Consider the following 25,019-nt stretch of genomic DNA (forward strand, 5'->3'; position numbering starts at 1 on the left):
CATCTGTAAGGGCAAGACTGCATGATGGGGCGGGGGATACAGAGACGGGTGGTGACTCTGCAAGGGGTGAAATGCTGCTGCTAGCGGATAAGGACCAGGGGCATCCAGGAGAGAGATGGGGGATGAGGCGTAGAACGGAGGAGGGGGAGGAGGAGGAGGAGGGGGGGGTGGAGGAGCAGGAGGTGGATTAAGAGTGAGAGGAGAGAGATGTGGGGAGAAAGAGGGGAGAAGATGGGGGTATGAGTGGACAGGGAGGTGCGGCGGAGGCGGGAGGAGGGAGAGGTGATGCTGGATGATAGTGCGATGGAAGGAAAAAGTGGAAGAGGAGGAGAGGGAAGGCTGGAGAAGGAGAGGAGCGTGGAGGGGGATGCAATGTGGAGGGAGGGCGTGAGGAAAGTAAGGCCTCTTCTCTGGGTATAGATGTTCAAAATCTATCGCCTTCCTTCTCTCCCTGTCCTCCTTTTCTTTCTCCTTTCTCCTCACCCACTCCTTCTCCCACTCTTCTTGCTTCTCCTTTACCCGTTTCCTCGCCATCTGTTCCTCCTCCTCTCTCTCCTTCTCAACATCTCTTTCCTCTTCTCTCTGCTCCGTCTGTACATTCATGAGTGCAACAGTTTCCGTTGCATTTCTGGCGCTACTCTTATCGACAACATTACCACAATGATTACAATCAGTGACATGATTACTTTTAAAATAATCACACTGCGCACTGTCAATATCATCACAGCCGTTTCCGTGTCTTTGATCAATACCACTGCAGGTTTTATAATCAATAACTGAATGAGAGAGGTCCCTTTTGTGTTGAATGTGACACTGCAGTTTGGTTGTATCCTCCTCACTGTGACCACTTTTGTTATCTGTATGGTTGTAAATGAAATTGTGATAACATGTGTCATTTGTTTTACAGTTACAGCGATCACCACGCTTGTCTGTTTTGTCAGTAGTGTTGCTGATATCAGAGTCAGTGGATATTTTGACACTCTTTGTTTGCTTGTTTGTGCATTGACAGTGGTCAGCATGTGTTTCGTTAGTGCTACAGGTAAAGAAGTCTTTTGAAAGTAAATCCACAGGCGTGTCTTCGATGTTACAGGTGGGTTTGTCACTCTCGTTAGCTGTGTGAAGTTTATCCACATGATCAGGAGATTGATTGTCATCTTCGTTGCCGTCATGATTCATCAAAGTACTGCTACAGCTCGGATTGTGTTTTTTATTACCCTGGTTGTGGTCACCTGGTGTGTTACAGTCACTGAGAGGTTTCTCAGTCAAGCACTTCCTCCTGTCCTCGCCTCCGGAAGGATCAGAGACAAATTGACTGTAGACATCAGCACTGCAATTGCCACTTTTACTGTCATCACAGTGGCAGCAGTTATTCAGTTTGTCAGTTGTGTTGCAACTAAATGTTCCCTCACTGTTATTGGATTTATGGCACAGACAGTGTTTTGGCCTGCAAATACAGTGGCAGTCAGTGTTTTTCTCACTCCTGCTGCCGACTGGACCACACTCAGTTGTGCTGCACCCCAGGTAGTCGTCCACAAGTGTCCCAGTCTTGTTGCTCTTGAGTTTAAGCGCCATTGTGGGTTTCTGCATACAAGGGGCCTCATCTATGCTGAGGTCGGTAGTCAACCCAACACAAGCTCTTTCCTGTCTCTGTGTACTCAAAACACAGACGACTCTCCTGCCTTGTCTCCTTCCCCTTTTCCGTTTCTTCCTCGGTATTTCCCCAGCCTCTGGCAATCCCCTCTTCCTCTGGTCGGCTGTTACTGCTCTCTTTGACATCACATCTTTTGAAATCACTTCGCCAGGGAGGCTCATGTCTGCGCGGGCTGATCTAATTCTCGGTTGTGTTTCTGTCTGTTGTCCAGAACAGTGTGAGGCCAAGCCTAACACTGGATTGCAGTGTCCTGCAGATGTTGTTTGTCTTTGACTACACGCTGTTTCTCTAAAGGGAGCAGGGACAAGGCTAATCGCTGGATCACATGCTGTTTCTCTCTGAGGTGTAGGAACAAGACAAACTTCTGGCTTACATGCTGCGTCTTGACTGGGCAAGGAAATGCCGCTAATCACTAGGTTACACACGTTTTCTTTAGCATCCTGAACTCTTATCTCTGTCTTCCTCAGATTCCTTTGCTGCTCATCTCTCCGCCCGGGCTCCTTCCCTGCTTGTGTATTTTTGTGTATCTCCCCCGTCTCTCTGTCATTCTGAGCAGGGTCGGGCGTAATTGCAGGACAGCATGGCATCTCTATAACAGTACCAGGGACGGGGCTAATCACTGAGTTACATGCTGCACCCCTGCAGAGGAGATTTCTCAGCCCCTGGCCCCACCCGGAGGCTGATTGCTGGGATTGATGCAGGCTGGCCTCCCTTTTCACCTGCAGACACAGCTGGTTACACCGATTACAGCGATTCACAGGAAGATTACTTAATAGCTCTCCTCTCTTCTCGTCATTTCTACCTGCCCTCTCTTGCTCTGTCTCATCTCTTCTTATCCTTTTCTCCTCTGCCCTCATCCTCTTTTCTCTCCCTCCTACCAGCCGATGCGCTCCAAGATTACTTAATAGTCCTTTTTCTCTCCTCACTGCTTTTTCTGTGCCCTCTCTTTGCAACCTCTCTTCTCCTCTCCCTTCAGACATCAGATTCTCAGAAAGGCTACTTATTATCCTTCTTCCCCTGTCTGGGTCTTTTCTGTTTGTCTCTTCTCCTCTTTTCCTCCTCCCCCTCTTCCTCATTCCTCTCCTCACCCCTCCCCTCCTCTTCCTCCTCCTCCTCCTCCCCGTTTTTTGAAGGCCTAGCGTCGGTGCAAGGTGGCATTCTGTGGAAATGGGAACGAATTTTAAAGCACTTTCATCACGGCAGGCGCAGCGGTCCGGAACTGCGTTGCCGCCGCTACAATGGGCTACAAGTTCCATAGGATTTCCTGCCTGTCCTCCTCCATCCTCTTCTTCCCTTTCATCTATCTTTACCTCCCTTCCTCTCTCCATAACTTCCTGACTCTGTTGGCAGCCAGGTTGTTTGATCACAGACGGCTTTATTCCCTCCCACCCTTCTTCCAGCCCTTCTTTCTTTTCCTCACCCCCTTCCTTGGTCCTGTTATGAGCTCTGAAGTCATACAGAAGAGGGTTGATGCTGTAGGAGATGGAGGGCGATGTCTTGGTGTAGCTGACCATCTCCGATGGCCAGAGAAGAACCCTGCTACCGTCTCGGTTCAGGACACGACAAAACGGCTCTTTGGGACGACATGGAGGCAAATAACTTGATTCTTTAGTCCAGTTTGATGGAGAGCAGTTTAAATCTTTGGGCTGTGTTTGGATTGAAGACTCTTTGGTCTCATTTGAAATACCGGAAATCGATTTCTGAGGTTGATTTGTAGCAGGACATAGCAGATCTTTCAATTCTTGGGTAGGATTTAATACTGTCACATTGTCCACATTGTTATGGGTTTCGGCCTCACTATCTCTGCATGCTGAATCTTTAGCCACAACTGTGCTTACACTGCCAGAAATCTGTCCTGGTATCCCGCTGTTTAAATAAAGATGAGCTCCAGTCCCAATTTCATTGCCGACTTGGGCTCCAGTCCCACTGTCGTTACATGAGGAGATCTGGGCTCCATTCCCACTGTTAACAGAGTCCTCATCTCTGATCACATTGCGATTACATAAAGAAACCTGGGCTCCTGTCCCCCTCTCAGTAGACATATTGGCTCCAACCTCAGAGTGCTGGATTGCAGTTTTACTGTCCACACTGCGCTGGTTTCCAGTGTGCCAGTGATCCACACCTACACTGTCCACGTCTGCAGATACTGGAGATTTGATCCGCTGATCTTTAGCCCCCAGATCTTTAGCTCTTTCTTGCGCCGTCACACCTTCTTGTTTCCCTGACAAGTCAGAGCCTCGGCCGCCTTGGATGAAGACGGCAGCTGATTGGTGGAGAAGGACACAGCTCCTTTTGGGCAGCGAGAAGGACACAGGACGGACTCTGCTGGGGAAGGATTGGACGACTGAGGCGCCCAATGCTCTGCTACTGTTGATGCTGATGTCAGTCGTGTTAGTAATGGCGGTAGTGGTGATTTTCTTACTGAAGCTGGTCAAGGTGGTTTTGTTGAAAATGGATCCATTAGTGGTGGTATTACTGGCAGTTGTTGGGATGTTATTGGGAGTAATGGGGTTGGTTAAATAATGATGAGCCCAAGGGATCTTGTTAAAGTGGCTGGTTTTGGTGGAAGAGTTGATATTTGTGTTGATATCAGTGCTCATGATGTTGTTGGTAGTGGTACTGGACTTAATGGCCGCGGCTGTCAGGTCATTGTAGTCCATTTGGGTCTTGTTGAGGATGCAGGATTCAGCAGTTGTAGTTGTAGTGTTGTTCGTGTCCATTTGGCCATATGCCCATTGTGTGTTGCTCAGGAGTCTGGTTTCCAGTGCAGGGTCCAGCGGTAGGAAGGGCTGAATCAGCGGGGTTTGAGGCTCTAGATGGAGGGGAGAACAGAAAGGATTACAGCAGCTGACACTGTGTTACATTTAGATGCAAAACATAGCAGGATTATCTGCCTAACCTGACTATAAAAAAATGATTTTGAAGGGATACATGTAGAGGTATAGCATACATTTTTAAGATTCCCCATACAGTAAGCTCCTTATGCATTTATTCAGTGTTCTGGCTCTTCACCATTACTCTTTTGTTGCATATAACACATCTGAATGTGATGCGTGTAGGATGGACTTAAGAAAAAACATTACCACTGACATGAATGTGTGATAGAAATGGGAAAAAATTAAGATTAAAGGTTTTATTCTAACATGTAATATCCATTTTTGTATATCCATTTTGGAGCACATGCTGCCAGACATTCATCTGTGTATACATCAGTGTGGCAGATGATTCAGACCGTTATTTCTTGAGTGAAGGTTTTAGGATGACTCATAACTTTAAAAGTGATGTATAACACACAAGAAACCCATTCAAATGAATTACCCTTCCAATACAAAATGTGCAAATACATTTACAACTTTAAATGCAGTTTTCGAACTGGGGTAAAACTTGAACTGAATACGTAATTGATATATTTTCAGAAAAGACAATTGATTGTTCTCTGAAACAACAGGAATGCTGCCGCCAAATTTCATGTTATGCCTTCTTTATTTGTAAAAATCTATCCTGCACCCTAAAATCGCCTTGAGATGGACTGAAGGGAGCTGATTTCACCTCCTGAATCAGAAAAAATTCAGACTGAATGACAAACTTAACTGGAAAATATTACTTTAAACTATTCTTTAAAGTTTATATTCACACACTGACTTTTATACACACTCAATTGCCAGTTTATTAGAACACGTAACCAAAAGGAATGCAATCCAATACAACAGCCCTGATATGTCCTACGTAAATGCTCAGTTTTTGTTGAAACTGTTTTAGAGAGATGTTGAGAGAGATGGTCAGTTTGGAGGCTGAAGTTGTTTTGTACTGAGAGGTGAATATATATTATAGTCTTCCAGTCATTGATATAAATGGGGTGAACAAAATACAGACTGCATTAGTTTAAGCTAGGTATACCTAATAATGTAGCTACCGAGTGCAGTTTCCTTTGCATGTCTTAGTTTGAAAAGTAATATCTCACTAAAAAAGAAGAAATAATTAAAGCATTGTAGAAAAAGTGGTGTTGGTGCATTTGAGCTCTGCAGCAATACATGTGAATCTTCTAATGCAGTCAGACCAGAATGTGGCCAAGCAAAATCTTTTGCACATCCTTGTAAAATAGGCGGGGTTGGAAGCTTGGTAACTTACAGTAGTGACTGTTTTGAAGCAGGTCATTTTTTTATTATTTTAGAAATCTCATGATGTCTTACAAAGCATTGTTTATTGAAGCCCATCCAGGGAGCCAGGTAACAGCATACAGTGTGCAGACACAGTGTAATACCAAACTGAATCTGAAGAATCCCTCTGGGTCCACAATATTTTTCTCTCCGGTATCCTGTAGTGTCTCTGGTCTTTCCCTGCAAGGTCATTTTTAACTGGCCTAAATCTGAACAGGCAATCTACTAGATGTTAGACTCAAATGCATTACCTAAGTCACGTTGAAATCTGGAGGTCTCATGTATTGCTTTCTAAGTGGAGACAGTGACTCTGTAAACATACGACACTCCAAATAAACGCAATTATCTACCGGCTTTGAGCCTGAACTACATTGTCTCCCTATCACCCAGCTGTCGTCACCCTGACGGGTTAGAGGGGTTCTACCTAACCTGTTACTCTAATTAAGCCTACCAAAATTCCCCCTAGTGACCCGTCATACTTTCAGTCACTTACTGGGCAACAAGTTATCACAGGTAAACTGGATTTATACCTAATGCAAAGCAGTAAAGGTGGTCAGTGGACAGTAGATACTGATGGCATCGGTTTTGTAGGTTAGGCCTAGAGGGATGAATCATACGTGACCAGGATAGGTTCTACTTTAAGTATATTCCCCATACTAACGCTTTCATCCACTTTGTTATATAAAGCAACGAGGGAAGGTTCCCCTTGTCTCATTACTTACTAGAAAGTGCTTTTGCTGTGCAGTGACCGTGTGTATGTTCCAGCTCATAAGGAAGAACAATCATTGTGGTGTGCAGGGGATTAGCAGTGGAGATGGCTTTGCTAGACACTTTCTTAAACTTAAATGTTGTTTGGGGTGGTGATGGCGCAATGAATAAGACTATGCCTTTGGTGTGAGAGACACGGGTTCAGTTGCTCCAGAGGCGTGTGACCTCTGACATGTATAGCAATTGTAAGTCGCTTTGGATAAAAGCGTCAGGAGGAGTTACATGTTAGGGATGGGCATTTCAAGGGAAAATAATATTCGGTAGTCACTTTCAACTATTCGACCATTCTTCAAAGCCCCTCTCACAGCGCTGTAGACAACTGAACGTGCCACATACCTATTTTACTGACACCAGGAAGTGACACATTACTACCAGGAACTTCATAATAACAAAGAAAAAATATATTTTAATAGAAGAGATTGATAGAACATAACCCTCAACAAATATTAAGGAACTGTATTTGTGTTATCCAGTCCTGTCTCATGACTGACGCCAAACCATGCTGCATCTCTTTTATGGTGAGGTTTACACTCCAGCAGAGCGGGGTTATATAAGTAGAGTAGAGGACCCAACTAATACGATAGCTTTCTTTAGTCTGGAGTCTCTGGCTCTATATTCACTGAAAGATCAACACTGTCGAGACAGTTTGCGGTTGGTCAATGGCAGAAATTTGTGTGACTAAGTTCACCAAAGTTGAACTCTGTGCTGATTTATCCACTCAGCCTTGCAATTCCATTTAAATCTATTGATTTCAGACATTCTGCTATTGTGACTGAGCCTCTAGAGCAATTCTTCATTCATATGTGTATAATTGCCCAGTAAATGTTCCTCTTATGTTCTTCCCTAAACCTCTCATCTCTGTGCATCTGTTAATTTCTTTTCCAAAGTCTGCTGTTAATAAAGATATTCTGTGTTACTGCAGCAGACCACAATCTGTATAATCCCTCAGTATCAGGAGTGATATCTCCATCACCAAAACCAAACACGTGCTCATTAAGTATTTAAGCAGCCGAGTACATGCCTTTATAAGCAGATAAGAGTTCTTACTTGTTCCCAGCGGGGTGCTGCTTGTATGGATGTCAGCCCAGTTCTGTACAAAGTCTGGCCTGGTCTGGTTTGCTGGTTCGACTGCCACTGTGGTGGACCTGAACATGGGACCAGAACCTGGAGCACTGAGGAGAGGAGAGGGGGAAAGAGGAGAGGAGGATCAATGAAAGGATAGTGAGGATAGGATGAAAGGAAAGAAGTGAAGGGCAACAAATTAAAAGGAAAGGAGGAAGAAAAGGGTGACAGGAGAGGAGGAAACAAGGAGACAAGTGATGAAAAGAATGTGAGGAATAAAGAGGAGAGGAAAGGTTGAAAGGAAACAAATGAAAATGAGAGGAAACAAGGAGACAAGTGGTGAGAAGGGAGAGAGCAGAGTAGAGCTGAAATCCAGCTGAAAATCAATTTGACCATGCTTTTCCTCTCTGTCCCTTTGTGCCAGGAGCCAAACTGCATTGTTGCAAATCTGAAAATGGCAGTGACAGCCGATACTGACATTACTTTCTGTATAGCGAGTGGGTTCAGCGGCACGACATTATTGGTCAGAAAAACTTTATAGCCATGATGATTATCCCCATTAAGCACAGCAAGATGCATTTTATTGGTTGCTGTGCCAACGCTTGTTGTAACGAGGCAGCTAGTTACTGATCTCTCTTTCCCTCTGTGTTTTATTTTTACTCATGTACAATACTGTGAAACAAACATGTCAGTGTTAAGTGTTTTTAAATATATGAAGACCTAAATTTGGCTCAGCGGTCAGTAAGTATAGACCTACATTAAAAATTCTAACTTTCATGCATGGATTTAAAAGTCGTGGATGTTTGATCGTGTCTTCAGGGACTATTTCCTGGCAGAGCCCTACGTTCTTTTTCATGTGGGCGTCTTCAGGTTGTGACTTGCAGCTCTGAACTAACATTTTGCATTCATGTGCTATCGTATACATATTTTGAGAAAACACATTCTCTCTTTGGTAGCTCGCCAGATGAACTCTCATCATAACATGTTTTCAGCAAGAAGCAGCCAAATCCACATCATCTGTTTCTAGACCTCTGTTTTTGTTTATCATTTGTCTTACTGGGTTTCTTTTTCTCTTTTTTTTTTTAAGACAAACAGAACGTGAGCGCAACACTGTTTGGCAGCCCACTTGAAAGTCCCGGATGCCGGAGCGTCCAACCAGCACATGAACACACAGAGAGCAACATTTCCACACAGCTGTAAAATAACACAGCATTAATGCTATTAGTTACACGTCTGCTTATCCTACTATGAGTCAAGTTAAAATGTCTGCTGTGGAAAAGGAATTTCTGGCACAACTTCACCTACTTCCAAGGTGCATTGGGGAAGTGAAATTGCTTAAATAGGTCAAAACTCCAGCAATACTTGTAGTATAAAAAATACAACTTTATTGTGAGAATGACTCTAATGAGAAACCAAACACCCTGACACAGAAACAGAGTGCATGACACAGACTTATAGATTTTTTAAAATATAATAATAAACAGTTGTCCGTGCCTACATACACATCCAGCAGATACAGAGCAACATGAATTAATTTGGAGCTGTGTTTCAATCCAGCTGATGAATTTAAATCCAATATTCATCTGTTTTAAGTCTCCACCAACCCCTGAAGGAAATATTTGTCTCTTTAACTGCTAAATGCATCAATATCTTCACCAGCTACTCTTTAACTGTGTCTGTCTGATGTTTGGTGCAGAGCAGGTAGCGAACAGTGGATTTGTCAGAGGTATTTTTGATGAAAACAGCTGCCAGCTGCAGCTGGAAACGGAGTTAATGCGGTGAGAATAAACCATATAAGTTAACGACCATAAAACCAAAACAAAGCTGATGGGAGATGAGTCAGGTGGTAATGTGTCACTTTCAGATTATGCATTTAATCCATTTTTAAAAATAAAAATGTTGATTGATGAAAAAAAAGTATGTTTTCTGAAAAACCAAGACATTCACAGTGAAAGATTATCCAGCAAAGAACATTTAATCCTCTTGTAAATGTACTGAAATTTATCCTTAAAGTAGATTATTTTAAATAATTATTTTTATGTCAAGCTGCATGAAATATCAATAAAGTAATATTACGTTTACAAAAGTGACACAGCAGAGCTTGTTTAACAGTTACAACACTCAAATATAGTCCGTCTGGTCCTTTCAGTTAGCGTGTAGAGGTGCATGTTACTCACCACTCTCCTGTCCTCCTCTCTTCATGCTTGTGGAGCCTCCTCAGCGCTCTCTCCTCTCTCTGCTCCTCCCTGCGTCTCCTCTGCCTCCTGTAGGCCAACGCTCTGTAAAACTCCCTTTGTTTCAGCTCCTTGAGGCGCTGGAGGATGAGCACATGGATTATCATGATTATTAGTAGTGGTCGTAGTAGAAATGATAGTAGCAGCAGTAGTGGTATTATTTTAACATGGAGAATTAAGAAGTTAGTTAAACATTAAAATTATGTTTGTCTAAATAAGTTGATCACGCAGCATTTAGTTTCTGTGTATGTATGTGTGTCTGGTCATTCCGCAATTCTTTATCTGCTCTGTGTGTAAGTATAACAATGTATGTGTGTGTGTGTGTGTGTGTGTGTTTTTATGCGAGCTTACTAAGTCAGCCAGTGTCAGCTTTAGTACAGTCCAGACCAGCTTAATTCACTTACTGAGCTCTGTCTGCAAGCTGTCTGCAAGCCGGAGATACTGATACTGTGTGCGTGTGTGTGTGTGTGTGTGTGTGTGTGTGTGTGTGTGTGTCACAAATAATATTAATAATATACCGGTGGGTTCATATCACAGACAGACAGATGACAACAGACAGACAGACAGCGAGGCGGGCAGAGAAACCGACAAATAGATAAACAGACTAAAATAGACCGACAGATAAAAGGCAGAGGCAGACAGACAGACCGTTACAAACACGGAGAGGGACAGAGAGACAGGCAGGAAGACAGATGAAGCGTGGTTTTTCTTTAAAGCAGTGTAGTGTAGCCTCAGCATTTCATAGAGGTGTACATACAGTGTGAGGCGGACAGGGGAAATTACAAGAAAACCTCACATAAGACTGCAATCCAGTGCAAAAACTGTTCAAACTGTGACCAGAAAAATAGCCATAGAGTCAAATCACTGCCAAAAGTGGACACTGTAAGCTTCTTTAAGTTTTGAAACATGTAGATTTTTTCTTACAATACTCCATCTTATATTTCTGAATGTTTTATCACTCTTCCAAGCCCTCAGATAATCAAACCAATCCCTTTAAGCCGTTCCACACTTTTGTATTAAAACAAAAGGTGATCATGCATTTTCAGTGGTGGCCCCAAGACTGTGAAATTAAGTTAATTTGATTATCAAATCGTCCCCACCACTGAGACTTTAAAGTCTCGTCTTAAAATGCATTTTTCTTCTTTGCCGTTTGAGTCTGTTTAGGGACAATCTTGCTTATCTGTCTTGTTTTTCTATTTTTTGTTGTATGTATATACATAAATTGATTGGAATGTTGGAATGACATTTTTAATGTTGCATGAAAGTTAAAAGGCTTTAGGGAACACATTTCATTTTAGGTTGTGCAGGCTGTTGAAAATATCACATGTTATCTATGGATATAGTGCTGCATGACCTTTCAGGAAGGTCTTTAAAATGTAATTTTACATGTTCTTCTGTTGTTATAACATGGCCACTAAGAATAATTGCTTGACCACATGACTCTACGGTTTCCCCTGCTTGTTGGGGTGGTAAAGTAAAATTTATTACAAGGTTGGAAAGACTCAAAATCTCTATTTAAAGGCTGTATTCCTCCAAACTAAACAATAACTATGGTACAAACAAGATAATAAGGGGAATAATAATCCCATACAAAAATAACCAATGCAAATGTATTACCTTGAAAATGAGATACTAGTATGTGTTAGTTGGAAACTGCTTCAACAGCATTGGTGAATTCTATTTAAGATGCTGAATTTTTCAAATGTGAAAGATCATCCAGTGCTCACATACAGTATAAAAGGCCCTCCCACATAAATTGTTTTACTCATTTTTTTTTTGCAGGGTTACTGTAACATTTGTATAGTATTTCATGTGGGGCTGTTTGTGTTATGAACAATTAAACACATACATAATGACAAATTATTATACGATCACACATACTCATTATTATATATAAGGATTATAATTATCAGAGCAAAATATTTGGACATCTCTCCTTTTGAGTCATCCCTTTGGTTTTCCAATTAGATTAATTTTGTTGTTAATACATGTGATAGAAGGTCTGGTGGTTTAAGGGCCCCTGCTGCATGTGGCTCCTCGGCCTGTGCTCAGTGAGACTGTTTGGTAACTGTTTCTGAAGATTTTTTTCCTTCTGTTGATGTTGCTATGTGGTGAAAATGTAATTGACCAACCAGGGGCCAGATTCATGTCTAAAAGCACAAAGACAGAAATATGCATACGTGTTCTTTTCGTCAGCTTTATAAAGATCCTGTGTACGCATGTTTCTGTCATATCAATCCCAATCATCATGGAAGTAGGCATGAGCCTCATTTCCACTCCCACAGTTAGCCATAAATAGATGTCGAAACGCCCTAAACATTTGCATATCAATATTTCCGCCTGCTCAACCTCTCATTATACCTGTCAATGAGAACAACAGCAAAGATGTGCAGTTTCACAAACTGTGTCGCACTGGCGAGGTTCTCTAACAGCTCTAGCAGCTGTCATAACACACAGCTGTGGCTGTTTAAAAGGCGTTCATCAGTAATTTATCAGCGGCAATATCTCAATCTTTATTATTTCACATCAGAAAGATGATCAATGATTTATTTCTTGACCTCAGAAAATAAGATTAAGGTTATTAACATGAGAAATATTTCCTCTAATGTAAATAAAAATGAGGAAATTAAGTTTATTAAATGCGACTACGGCGTATGCACAGTCTTTGTGTAAACACATAGTTTATAAATCTGGCCCCAATGAACATGAAGTACAATTGTTTACCAAAGTTGTATAAATTGTTGAGGTGATGAGGTTAATTGGTACTGGTGAGATGAGGACAGGTGCGATGCGGCAAACCCACTCTATCTTTCCCATTAAGAGAGTACCTCCAAACACGTTAAATGCTTCTTCTTCCTTTTTTTGTTGCAAATTTAGTGTTTCCACTGTAACATCTGATACAAAGGACATTCCTTTAGTATAATGACAGTGACCCTTGGTTCTTTTACACATTGAATGTGGAATGAACAGTGACTTGGAGATTAAAGCACCAAGGGGAGGGGACTATGTATAAAAATGGCCACAGCTTCTACACAGTTCATCTAGTGTAGATGTAAACACTCTCTAAATAGAGCGTCAGCACTTTAAGCTTAAAGCCATTGTTTCCTTTCAGATCCATAGTAATGAATACAGAGCTAGCACAGCAAATAATGTGTCACCTTCCTACTACTTACAGATCTCACTGAATAAATTATATATTCAATTAGAAAAGCACACAGCCTCTTTAAGCTGCATAATGTAGGATAAACTGTGCATGGCTGTTTTTCTCTGTTTGACTCTTTGCATCTGTCACATCACAACAGTGCCATTGACATAGTCTCTCTGCAAACCACTTAATTTCCCAAAGAAGATGGGACCGTGACTGACCATGAACCAAAAGACGGGCAGCTTAGCTCTGTGTGTGCAGGCTGGAGAATATTACTGCTAGAAAATCCATTTCCTGCATGTGTTGCAGTCTCCAACAATATGCCCTAAATGCTCTGCATCCTCAAGTAAACCTAATAACTCTGACACACAGCTAACTGTGAAAAATATTATGCCTCTTTCTTCGCTTGCAAGTGAACAAATGATAATTGCAGCAAATACATTCCTCCCAGCATCTATAATTTTGTAAACACCCAAACAGCTGCAAGTTCTCAGAGTCGCCTTCCCCCACACCCAACTATGGAAGAACAAACTATTTTTACATAAGACTGAAAAAAGAAAAATGATGAAAGAGAAGGAAGAAGGTCATTTTTAGGTAATGTATTATTGATATCTTGTGTGTTATTATGTAATCAGATAATATGTACAAGGGATTTTAACCTAGAATGATGCCCCAGATAACTGCTGATTCTGCTTACCCAACATACTTTTCCTTGTAAATCTCACTGCTTTCTTTGATAGCTCGGATCTAATATTCTGCTGAACTGGGTAGAATCAATACTTGACATTAGCAGCTTTAGGTCTCTCACATCCCCTCTTCCCCAATGGTGTCCCCCAGGGCTCAGTTATTGGACCATTACTGTTCTTACAGTCTCCCTCTTGCACATATGATCTGTTGACATGGCCTCAATTTTCACTGCTATGCAGATGACACACAACTCTAGATACACACCAAGCCTCGAACACTCCACCACCATCCAACCTGACAGAGTGCTTAAAGGATATTAATGCTTGGATGACCTGTAATTACGCTGAACTTAATCAGGATAAATGTAAGGCTTTCCCCATTACCTCTCCAACCACACTCTCCACCCAAAGTCTCATCTAAATTTGAGTGTCCCTGGTTTTATTTCATCCTCTGAGGTCAAAAATTTTGGTGTTACTTTAGACTCTACCCTTTGTTTTGACACAGACACATCAAAAACATTTCCAAGACTGCCGTCTTTTACCTGAAGAACATTTCTAGACTATGCCCCTCTCATGTGCCTTTATTATATCTTGGGAGCACCCCAACCCTTGAGCAACTGCTCCGCCTCCGAGTTAAATACCAAATCTGTACTTCTTCTAATTTATATATCTGTCCCTGCCTTAGCCCTACTTATCTGTCACACTGCCTGTCTGATTTGTTTGGGTCTCTGTGAGTTTTGTTCATTGGTCAGTTTGGCATCTGTTATTTACAGTGTGTTTTGGGTTTCAGTCCTGTCTGTTGTCTTGTGTTCAGTTTACTCCGTATGTTTTTGCTTGTTGGTCTGATCCTGTCTGTTGTCTCTTGTTGGGGAGTCTATTTGTGTTGTTCTGTTATCTTGTCTACTTTGTCCACTCTGTGTTATTAGTTCAGTCCATGTTTTTTGTTTTTGGGTTTTGTTCCTTGTCTTGTGTTTCCTCTGTTTAGCCTTGTTATTTTCATTGTTTATTTGCACATTCAGTTTAGCTTACGTAGTACCTGTTCTGTCTCATACCTTGGCTCTGTGACTTAATTAATGTCTTTGTATTTACTCCTTGTTCTGTGTCTGCTATATTTTGGCTTTGTCTGCTCTGTGTTCTGTCTAATCCGTGTTTCAGTCTGTTTTCCCTGTTGTTTGTAGTTCATGTATATTATTTGTGATCTGTCTGCTTGTGACCTGCATTATTTTGTTATTTATATTATTCTGATCTGTTCTGTCTTATTTTGATATTATCGGTGCCTGCCTTAGTTCTTGTTTAATTCTGTTTCTACCTGTTTTTTGTAATTAGTTTCCCAACTGTTGGATGTCAGTTTATATTCCCTGCCAGTTTTATTTATTCATTTGGTTTTGATCACTCCGTGTTTGCCTGTTTTGTTCTGTTCAGTCATCTTAGTCTGTTCTGTCTTGTGGAGTTGCCTGTATTTCTCAGTTACTTGGTCTGTCTTGTCTGTTCTGGGTTTTGAGTTCCAGTTAGAGTCTTGTTTTGTGTTTTGCAACCTGTTAGTGTCTGTCTGTTTTCCCCTGCTGTCTCTCTGCCTGCCTGTGTCTCATTAAGGCTTGTGCAGACTGCACGACTTTCAGCGTCAACCGATGGCCTTGCTGTTCAGACTACACAACTTGCCGTCTTGTGACGGGAGTCTTGAAGTCGTTGTGGCGTTCACACTACATGACTGATCATTGACAGGGGGTCACACACTACACGAGCTGACAGTGGCTGTGTCACCCGACGCTGGTCTCCAAACCACATTTTGTCAAGAAAACACACCTGAAATGTAAAACGGGAAATGACGCGAACCTACACAGGAAACAGCAGTTGTTTGTTATTATAAAGATATCAATTATAAAAACTAAAAAATAAGGGTGAAAGAATGGATTAGCACACGCAGGTAGCACGGATTGTCTGAGCTACAGAGAGAGCTGGAGGTGAGTAAAAAATGTTTTGCCGTGAAAAAGTAGCTGCCTGCTCTGCCAGCTGCCTGCTCTCATTGGCTGGATGTTGATGTTGAGTTGGCAGACTTCTCCAGATATTTGGCATGCTAGATATCTGGTAGATGTCAACGATGTGGCAGTGATGTGTCGGGGAGCCATTTTGATGCGTTGTTGTGCAGTTCACAGATAACGACTGGCAATCGCCGATCAACCACTGATTTACTCCCGATCACAGCCTGATGGTTGCCGAGCTCGCCAAGCATCAAATCGGGCAAAAAATCGTGTAGTGTGAACTAGGCTTTAGTCTCATCTTTCACCCGTGTTGCTCCCGCCCTGCTCGTTAGTCCCTGTGTATATATGCTTGCTTGTTTCCTTCAGTCTTTGTCCGGTCCTTGTTGTAGCTTGTGATGGCTCTGTTTCGTCTTGTGTCCTGCCATGTCCTGCCTGTTCCATGGTTATTTGGAGTATGCCTTTTGAGTTCTCTCGGATTACCTGTTTCTGTTGAATCACTTTTTTTGTTTGGTTTGTTTTGGATTTCCTGGACTCTTCCTCTCATTGTACGTGTGCTCGCCTTTTGTTTAAATAAATTACTGAATTGAACCTGCTGTGCTCTGGTGTCCTGCATTTGGGTACTAAACCTTCAACCACTACACCACCTTCGTGACACTATCCAATCTTCTCCATCCCTACACACCTGTTTGCTCACTGCTTTTCTCTGATGCCCATCCACTCTCTACTCCACACTGTGGATGACAGAGCCCTAACCCCTGGAATAGTGGAGTGATGCATCTTACTTCTAAAAGATCTTTGTTGGGAGTTGCACATGCGCAGTACCTACTTAAGGACTACTAGCCAATCAGAAGCAGAGAAGGGTGGGCCCTGAAAAGCCAGTAAACACGGCTTCGGTTCAACTGTATATTTTACCCCTACCGGTTTAGCAACATGGACTGGAGCAAGAGTTTCACAAAGAGTGGTGAGTTATTAATTTGTAACAAAAGCATCTTTCATCAAAGTTTTAACTGAGCTCTGTCTCTACATCATGGTAACAACTTTATGTCCACTGACTGCCTGGAGGGTAGCTAGTGTTTGGAAGGTGGCAGGCGGACGTCTTGTCACTGTGTCTTTTTCCACCGGTGTTTTTGAGGGCGTGTCTGACTAGCTGCTAGGCGAGCATTATGATGCGTTTTTTTAATGACCTCACCAGCAAGTGGAAGAAAAGGCTGGACTACAAACGAGCTGTTTTCAGGCAGTTCAGAACAGTGTTTTCTTTGGGAGATGGGAACTCGCTTTGGGGTGGACTTTGCGCTTTTTCACTTTGCAAACCTATTACATGCACAAAAAGGTATATAACTCAATATAGCAGATAGAAAAAGCTAAAAAGCATAATACCACCTCTTTAAGCCACAATGGAAAATTTCATTGCTGTTGTTGTAGTTGTTTGTAAATAACATTATTGTTATCATTTTCTTTCCACTGTTACGTTTTATTATGTATTGACTGTCTCATCTGGATTTGTCCTTGGGTGACTTGAAAGGCATTTATAAATAAAATGTATTATTAGAACTTGGTAATATTTTTGTATTGATAGCAGTGTAAAAACTTTTTTCTGAAGAGATTATAAGAGCAGCAGCGTTACATAATTGTGATTGGCCCTGGTGCAAATATTTTTCTTGTGCCTAGCGCCGCAATAAGCACATCGATTACAAAGAATCAGATGAATTAAAATATATAAAATCAAATGAATTACAGCAGCCAGCTTTGTTTTTGAACCTTTTTTATAAAACTACTGAACAAACATTCTGAAATATACATTGTTTCTTTGCTACGTAAATTTAGAGGTTGGTGAAAAACTGTTGACCTTAATTAATGGATCGGGGAGAGCAGGGTAAGTTGTCACACTGCTCATAACTCCAACACTAGAGGCTCTGTCTCAAAAATCAAATAGCCACTTTGTGTGGCTTCTTGTTCTATGTTCAACTTCCTGTTCACATGTGGTCAAGGTCACTCTATCCTGAGGTGAGCACAATTTTCTTATTTTTTGCTTCAAAAGTAAAACTTTTGCACTTTACATTTTATGCAATACCATTTTGTTGGGTAAAATGATAACTTTGCAAGTAGAGCAGACGATAACGGATCTTTTGATACTTCAGCTGAAGCGCTATGTTGAGCTAACTTTGAGATTTAACCAACATTAGCACACATGTCAGTTTGGGGCAAGTTGTCACTTCACAACTTATTAAATGATACTGTAAATAGAATATTATACAGCCATATGCCTGGACTACACAAGACTCTATTCACGACACTGTATACAGTCTCATACTGTAGGCATGTAGTATGTTAGATACAAACAAACTACTTCACACAGTCATTAATTTAGTTAGGCAACAGGGATAGTAGACAAAAAAACATTAATTTATTTGTTGCAAGGAGGAAAGGAAATGTGTATTTGAAGGAAGGAAGGAAGGAAGATTATTAGACAGAGAATGGGAGTACGCCACCTGACAAAAAGCAGTCAGGCAGGTGAAGTTGAAAAACAAATCAATCAGTAGTAGAAGTTTGGGAAGAATTTTAACATAAATTACCATACTCTGACTCTGTATTGTGATTTGGAAAAGCAACTTGTTGATTATATTACTAGGTCAGCTTACATCTCTTTTGGCTTCATCTGTGTGGAGCCATTTTCAAACAGTATTCCAAAGGAGATGTGGTTTAAGTGTGTGAAATGCCCACGATGCTTGCACCTCAGGCCAGGCAATTTATATGTGCCAAAACTGTGACTCTGAATACACGTCTGATTAGTCAGATACAGATGTACATCGTACAAAAATACACATTAGTTTCATTAGTTTGTTTAAACACCACATCTGTTTTGTTAAGAAGTTATACATTTAAGCAAGTTATCTGCAGCAGTCCACTGAATTACCATATATCTATTTACACTCTATTCACACATTTATTTTCCACATTCTCTACGCTTGACTGTTTTTATTTTTAGTTCTGGTTTGAATTTGAAATTAAATCAATATTCACAATTAAGTGTTCTAATTGTTTGATAATCCAGTGTGACAACTTACCCTATGCAGTGTGACAATTTACCTGCCTATGGGGCAAATTGTCACAAATGCACACTCTCTATTCAACAGTCTGCAGCTCCATTATGACATAAGATATGAATATGTAATGAAGACAAAATATGCGTCCAAGAGTTCCTTCTTTTATTTGGTATGACATTTGTACCATTGTGATGTACAGTGCCTAGTAAATATTAGACAGTGTGAAAAGTGTGACAACATACCTTGCTCTCCCCATAATACCAAACATGAATGTGAAATTTGTTACGGGATTGGGTAAATTGGGTGTGTTTTTTATTTGTTTCCTGTGTTTCATTGTAGTTTTGGTCTGCCCTAATGTTCTGGTCTTGTCTTACTATCTGCGTTCTTTGCCTTTGAACATTGTTTTGTTGGTAAGGCACTCCTGTTATGGTTTCATTTTGTGGTATCATTCCTTGTGTTTTTCAGTGAGCTTTACTTCCTGTTTTAGTTTGTAGTTTTAGTCTTGTCATATTTTACTTCCTGTGCTTGTCTGATTGTCTTAGTGGTTTCACCTGTGTGTAATTAGTTTCTCCCTCACCTCTGTATTTAAGTAGTTGTCAGTCTTTGTATGTTCATTGTTCAGTATGGTGTGCATCACAGTTAAGGCTGGTTTTCTAGTTCATGTTTCGTGGCTGTCTACCAGTGCTCTCTAGTGTTTCATCTATTGGATTATGTCTCCTTTGGATTTTGTTATTTTTCCCTTGACTGTGAAATACATTGTTTCTGACAAACTGCCTTCACCTGCACCTGTAAGTTTCAGCCGGTTGGTTGATAAATCTCAATCAAGTATTCTTCTGTGTTGTGTGTCTGAACCTGGGCCGAAAACCCCTCTTTCCTCAGCCGGTCAGCTGAACGTGACAAAATTAAGTAGATCACAAATCGTTCATTCAAAGTCTTCATCAAAGTGAAAAAAAAAATTTTTTTATCTTCTTGAAAAAATCCAATCTTATGCTCAATTTGCAACCATTGCCCACAACAATTTTATATTTTTGTCACTCCTATTATTTTTATTCTTAGTCTTACTTCAGTTTGGTGGATAATCATACCCTACTTTTTTAGGGGATGTAAACAGAAAGTGCAATAATGCTATGGATTCACTGAGTTAGCTGTAGGCTTCAATTTGAGCCCTGTTTTTTTTTTTTTAGATTCATGCACCTGTCTCTTTTACCTCACGCAGATCTTTGGGGCTCATTCCTATCTCCCCAGGGTTCCCAGCATGTGTGCCTCTTGATATAAACTAACATTGTAAGATTGCTATGGGCTATCTGCACAGTTTAAACTGCAAAACCACTGAAAGGTCTCCTTAAAGCAGCAGTAGGGAATTCTTCCAAAAATAACCTTTTGGGGATGTTTGCTGAGACTGTACTATATCTTGACAGTAGGACAAAAATAATCAGGTTCTTCTATGTGCGATGATGTTTCGAAGGGCAGCCGGTTCCTTCTTGTGGGTTTGGTGGGCGGGGCTAAGCGGAGTGATACGAGCAGCAGAGAGAGACACGGAAGGTTTTGCATTGAATGTTTAATTGTTATCAACTCCTGCTTTAATGTGTCATATTAAGAGGATAAATAGGAAACATAGATATGCTCCCGTATCTTTGCCTCCCTCTACGCTCCCCTTCAAGCAATTGAAAAATATAGTCAGTTACTCACATATCACTTTTTGAAAAGGTTTTGTAAACACTTTTGTTGCTCAGCATCGTGCCTTCAAAAGAGATATTAAACAACATAAAAGCATCTACATCTGCTCATCACATGATCAGTATTTACTGTCCATCAACAGCTAGCTTAATGTTAGCCTTCTCAGGGCCCAGCACTCCTCATGATATACTGTATATTGTCAATACGCCCACAAATTAAATTCAATCTGTAAATGTTTGCTGTTGTAGTGGTCATAAGAGATGATGTGGTTTTATGTTTGTGTGATTTTCCTTGTGAAACAAGGAACAACAGTTTGTGTAACAAAAACCTGAGCAGAGTGCTTGTTGTGGGCCTGGGAGGTAATAAATCTGTGACCTTGATCAGAGGCCTGTACCACGAAGCAGGATTTGAGCTTATCCAGGTAAGTTCGGGGTTCCTGGGTTCTTCAGTACCATGAAGGTGGTTCACTTCTTACCGGGGTAGATCTCCATGGTAACTTATGCTGAACGGCTGACCTGCTCCGGAGCAGGTTATGTGCCTGATAAGAGATCAACTCTGTGAAAACGCCGCCTACTGACCAATCAGCTCTCTTGGAAAATGACATCACCATCTGTAGGAAATCCCACAGACTGTTTTAGCCAATAGGCAGCTTTATGTTTGCAGCGATGATGTGGAAAAACTCTTGACTATAGCGATATAATCCTGCAGAGACTGGTTAAAAGCCTTAGGCTATTGTTGCCTACAGGTTTTTACAGTACAGCAGGATAAGCCTACTTACTGCTTTGAAATGTGTTTAATATAAATGGGTTTTATTTTTCTTATGTGAGGATGAATATTATGAGCAGTTTGGTAAAGAAAAATAAATCTAAATTTTAATATTAACGTAGGGTATTTATTTTAGGTTAGTATGGCTTTCTTAGGCCTACTACAGAGACTGTAGTCATGTTCTGCCCCACCTTTTGCCTGGGTTTGAACTCGCTTCGTGGTACAGGCCCCAGGAGTGTTTAAGGTGTTGTGTGGCAGGATGTACCAGACCTGTGGGTGCCTTGTTAAGGTGGTGTGACTCACCTGCTTGTGGTGGTGGTCGTAGGAGTTGATGTGATTGTCGTACTGTTGGTGTCTCACGTACTGCTTATCGCACAGCTCGCAGTAGAGACTGGAGTCCCCTTCCTCCTACATAGAGGAAGAAAAAGAGATGGATCAAAGGAAGAAAAGGGGAAAGGGAAAGAAAAGAGGGTGTCAATAGGAAATCTCACATCTTGTATTGAGTCTTTTTGTGGTGATCTTGAGAATCATTGTACCATCAACGAGATGCATGGTTCTTAATCTCTTCCCTGAATTTGTTTTAACCCAGAGCTTATGTCCTCAGATATCCAAAAGTTTTTATTAGTTTTATGCTGCAAAAAGGTATAAGGTAAGAAAACACAAGCTGAAACAGTCTCCCTGATCAAGGAAAAAGGTAAAACAAACACAGAGATGTTACTACAGAGATGTTGCTTGACCTATTTTACTTTTTTAATCCAGTTTTCTCCCATTTCTGATATGGTTTTTAATAAAACCGAGGACATTAAGCTAACTCACAATTTAATAAGTAGACCGCTTAATCTGGATTTCCTGGCTCTGGAACTGGCTAATGACCAAATCATCTGTTTAGAAACCAAAAGGTTTCTGTTTTGTACACTGTATGGTTGAAGCAAGTTTCATTCCTGTTCACAGGACAACAATTAGTATGTTTATGACATTATTTAGAGTAAAGCAAGTACAACTTATGACCTATCACAGAAATCGGGTAGAAACCTTTCACATCATGTCTTCATGTTTATCTTCATTCGTCTAACTACTGCCTTTCGAAACTGTTGCTACTCCTGTCAAGCTATTATCGAATAAATCTTCATTTTCAAACAGTCCTGGTTATTCTTGGGGGGGAAAAGATGCAATTCATCCGTATTTGAAGCTAATGAGAGACTTTGGGTGGCTGATAAATGGAAGACGCCTGAGTGTGAAAGGATGTTTCCAGCTGACGATAATTTTGTCAAAAGGTTCCTAAACACAGTAACAGATGGGGTATGCTGGAGTGTTAACCCCAAATACAATAAAGATCTGAACAGAGCTGCTAACGTTACCCTAAACTCCGATAGCGTCCAGCTTCCACACTGTCAATGTAGCAATGTAGTTAACTAACAATGTGCCCCTTGGCTTTGTGATTAACGCTCACTTCTTTACTGTAGGTAGGAAGTTACACATGCTAATGTTTGCAGCTTACGTCAGAGCAGATCAATACAATGTTGCTGTTGTGTGAATATAAATCATGACTCTTAGAGATGGTTGTAAAAACAAAACAAAACAAAACGTGTGTGTAAGAAAATCCTGGTGTGTAGGTGGAAGAGTCATATCCAGTAGGGTCATAAAATGTATTTATGGTGAATGTATATTCATAATAATCAAGCTTTTAATTTGTTGCCTGTTGTATAGTGTGTGTGTGTGTGTTCGTTTGTTCGTTCCCATAGAGCTTGTCATGTGGAGTGATGCTGTCTCTTTTGCTTCCGATGGCTAATGGGCCCTTCAATCACAGCTATTGATCAGCAATCTGAGTGTCTGAGTGAACACGCGCATATACCCTGATACGCACACAAAAAACAAACACACACATTTCTGCTAAGCCACATACAGCAGTGTATCTTAAGCCCACACAGACATTCACAGATGTAGTAATGCAGGATTTAACTTTTAGGCTTACACACACACACACACACCATCTCCATTAATGGAGGATTGATTTATCTTTAAAAGTAGGGAACATTCAATCTGTGACATGACCTTCAGTGGAGGCCCGGGCACTGAATGTGTGTGTGTGTGTGACAGTTTGAATATGTTGGAAATTTCCTACTTTTTGCTTCTAAAAAAAGTCGCAGTTGAGAAGCTTCCTGAACTCTGCAGCCATTAGGAGACAGACCGAGGGAGAGGACGAGGGGGGGGGTTGTCCAGAGACAGAAAGACAAACAGCGAGCGAGGCAGACTGAAAATGTGACAGAGGACAGATGGAGACAAACAGAAAGACAGTGACAAAAGGAGAGGGGAAACACAGACAACCTTGTTTAATCCCTCACGGTCCCAGAACAGCCGCCATCCCCGGCCATTACCGCAGGGATCTCCTCCTTCAGTCAGCATTAGCTCATCAGACAAGTGATTACTGCAGCTACCATAATCCCATTAAGTAACGAATTTATGTTACATTATTCTATTACAGAACGAAACATTACATTTGCATTATTTAATCAAAGACGGCATTGGCTTGCATTATGTCATTAAAGATGTCGTTGGGTTGCATTAGCCCACTAAAGATGGCTTTTGATGTCCATTAAACATGGCTCACTGGATTGCTTGGAAATTGTTGCTCAGTAAACTCAAATTAAAACACATTACAGTTTAGAAGCTTTTGGTATACTGCAACACACAAAAAACAAAATAATAATAAGAGGATGTATTTTCTTGTTGCCATGTGAAAATCTCATTCTTTTTTTTTTTACTTTAGCTGAGTGAAAGCTTTGTTGGAGTTTAGGAAATTGCCTGACCCATAGTGAGAATGAATTTTTCAAAACCCCACAGGACAATCTCTCTCAGATGCTTGGCTGTGAGGCAAAAAAAATAACCTCCCAAAGCCAAACTACATCTTGCAAGCTCATTTTTTTTTCTCACAAGATTTTATTCTGAAACACAACAGCTTACAAGGAGCTGAGATGTGTTAAACGACATAAGGATACATGTTACTTGATTAATCTCAATGCAGTGACGAATGCACACAAACACTTCACAAATGCGTGGCTCAACACAGAAGGGCCTCAGGTCAAGACTCAACAGTTTACCGGACAAGCAACACTCTTTCAATGACAACCATGTACATATTTTGGACCAGTTCGAAGGAGGAGTGAAAGAGGCAATTTACACCAGAATAGACCATCGCGAAGACATAACTTATCCCCCCACTTTACAATGCTGTCCTTTCATCTCTTCCCAGGAGAGCGAACAAACTCTCACGTTTGGCCTCATTCGACAATGGTAACGACGGTCGTTCAGACTTCACGTGACTAATGACCAGAGGGACTGTCTTTACAACTGCCAGGAGCACTAACAAACCAAGCGGCATCCATCACCTTGATAACGACCACAAAGAGGTTAAATGGATTCCCTGCTAGAAGAAGCATCATGGATGAGAGGCGAAACGTCTTCAAGTATCTTCAGTTAATAACAGTTGCCCTTTATTTTAACATTCCTTGGATTTTACATGACTCTGATGTCTAGCCTCTGCTTCCAGTCTCCAAAACGTTTTGAACAAGTGTTTAAACTACAGGTGTGAGACTGAATATGTGATATGAAGCATAAGTCTCGCAACTCCACTGCCACTTTATGTTTAAAGTGTATTTTACTGCTGAGTCAACTATTTAATTAACTGACTGGTCAATTAACAGAAAATGAATCCACAGCAATTTCCATAATTGATTAGTCTTTAAAGGTATGAAGGTATCAGGGAAAACTGTCATCATTTATTGTTTCCAGTTGCTCAGATCTGAGGATTTGTTGCTTTTATCACTTTTATATTATTGTAAATTGAATACATT

The 25,019-nt window shown here is 41.0% G+C and overlaps 1 protein-coding gene across 1 annotated transcript in view; it reads right to left on the reverse strand.

The window, feature by feature from the left end:
- The window catches only part of LOC123980666, a 49,286-nt gene that overhangs the window by 14,022 nt on the left and 10,245 nt on the right, over window positions 1-25,019 (reverse strand). The window contains exons 2-5 of the mRNA XM_046065190.1: window positions 21,472-21,576; window positions 9,816-9,952; window positions 7,624-7,748; window positions 250-4,463 (exon numbers count right to left, since the gene is read on the reverse strand). Coding sequence (XP_045921146.1) covers window positions 250-4,463; window positions 7,624-7,729 — 4,320 coding nt within the window. The 5' untranslated portion in view covers window positions 7,730-7,748; window positions 9,816-9,952; window positions 21,472-21,576. The remainder of the gene's footprint in view (window positions 1-249; window positions 4,464-7,623; window positions 7,749-9,815; window positions 9,953-21,471; window positions 21,577-25,019) is intronic.

The sequence above is a fragment of the Micropterus dolomieu genome, linkage group LG12 (assembly GCF_021292245.1).
Source record: "Micropterus dolomieu isolate WLL.071019.BEF.003 ecotype Adirondacks linkage group LG12, ASM2129224v1, whole genome shotgun sequence".
NCBI lineage: Eukaryota > Metazoa > Chordata > Actinopteri > Centrarchiformes > Centrarchidae > Micropterus > Micropterus dolomieu.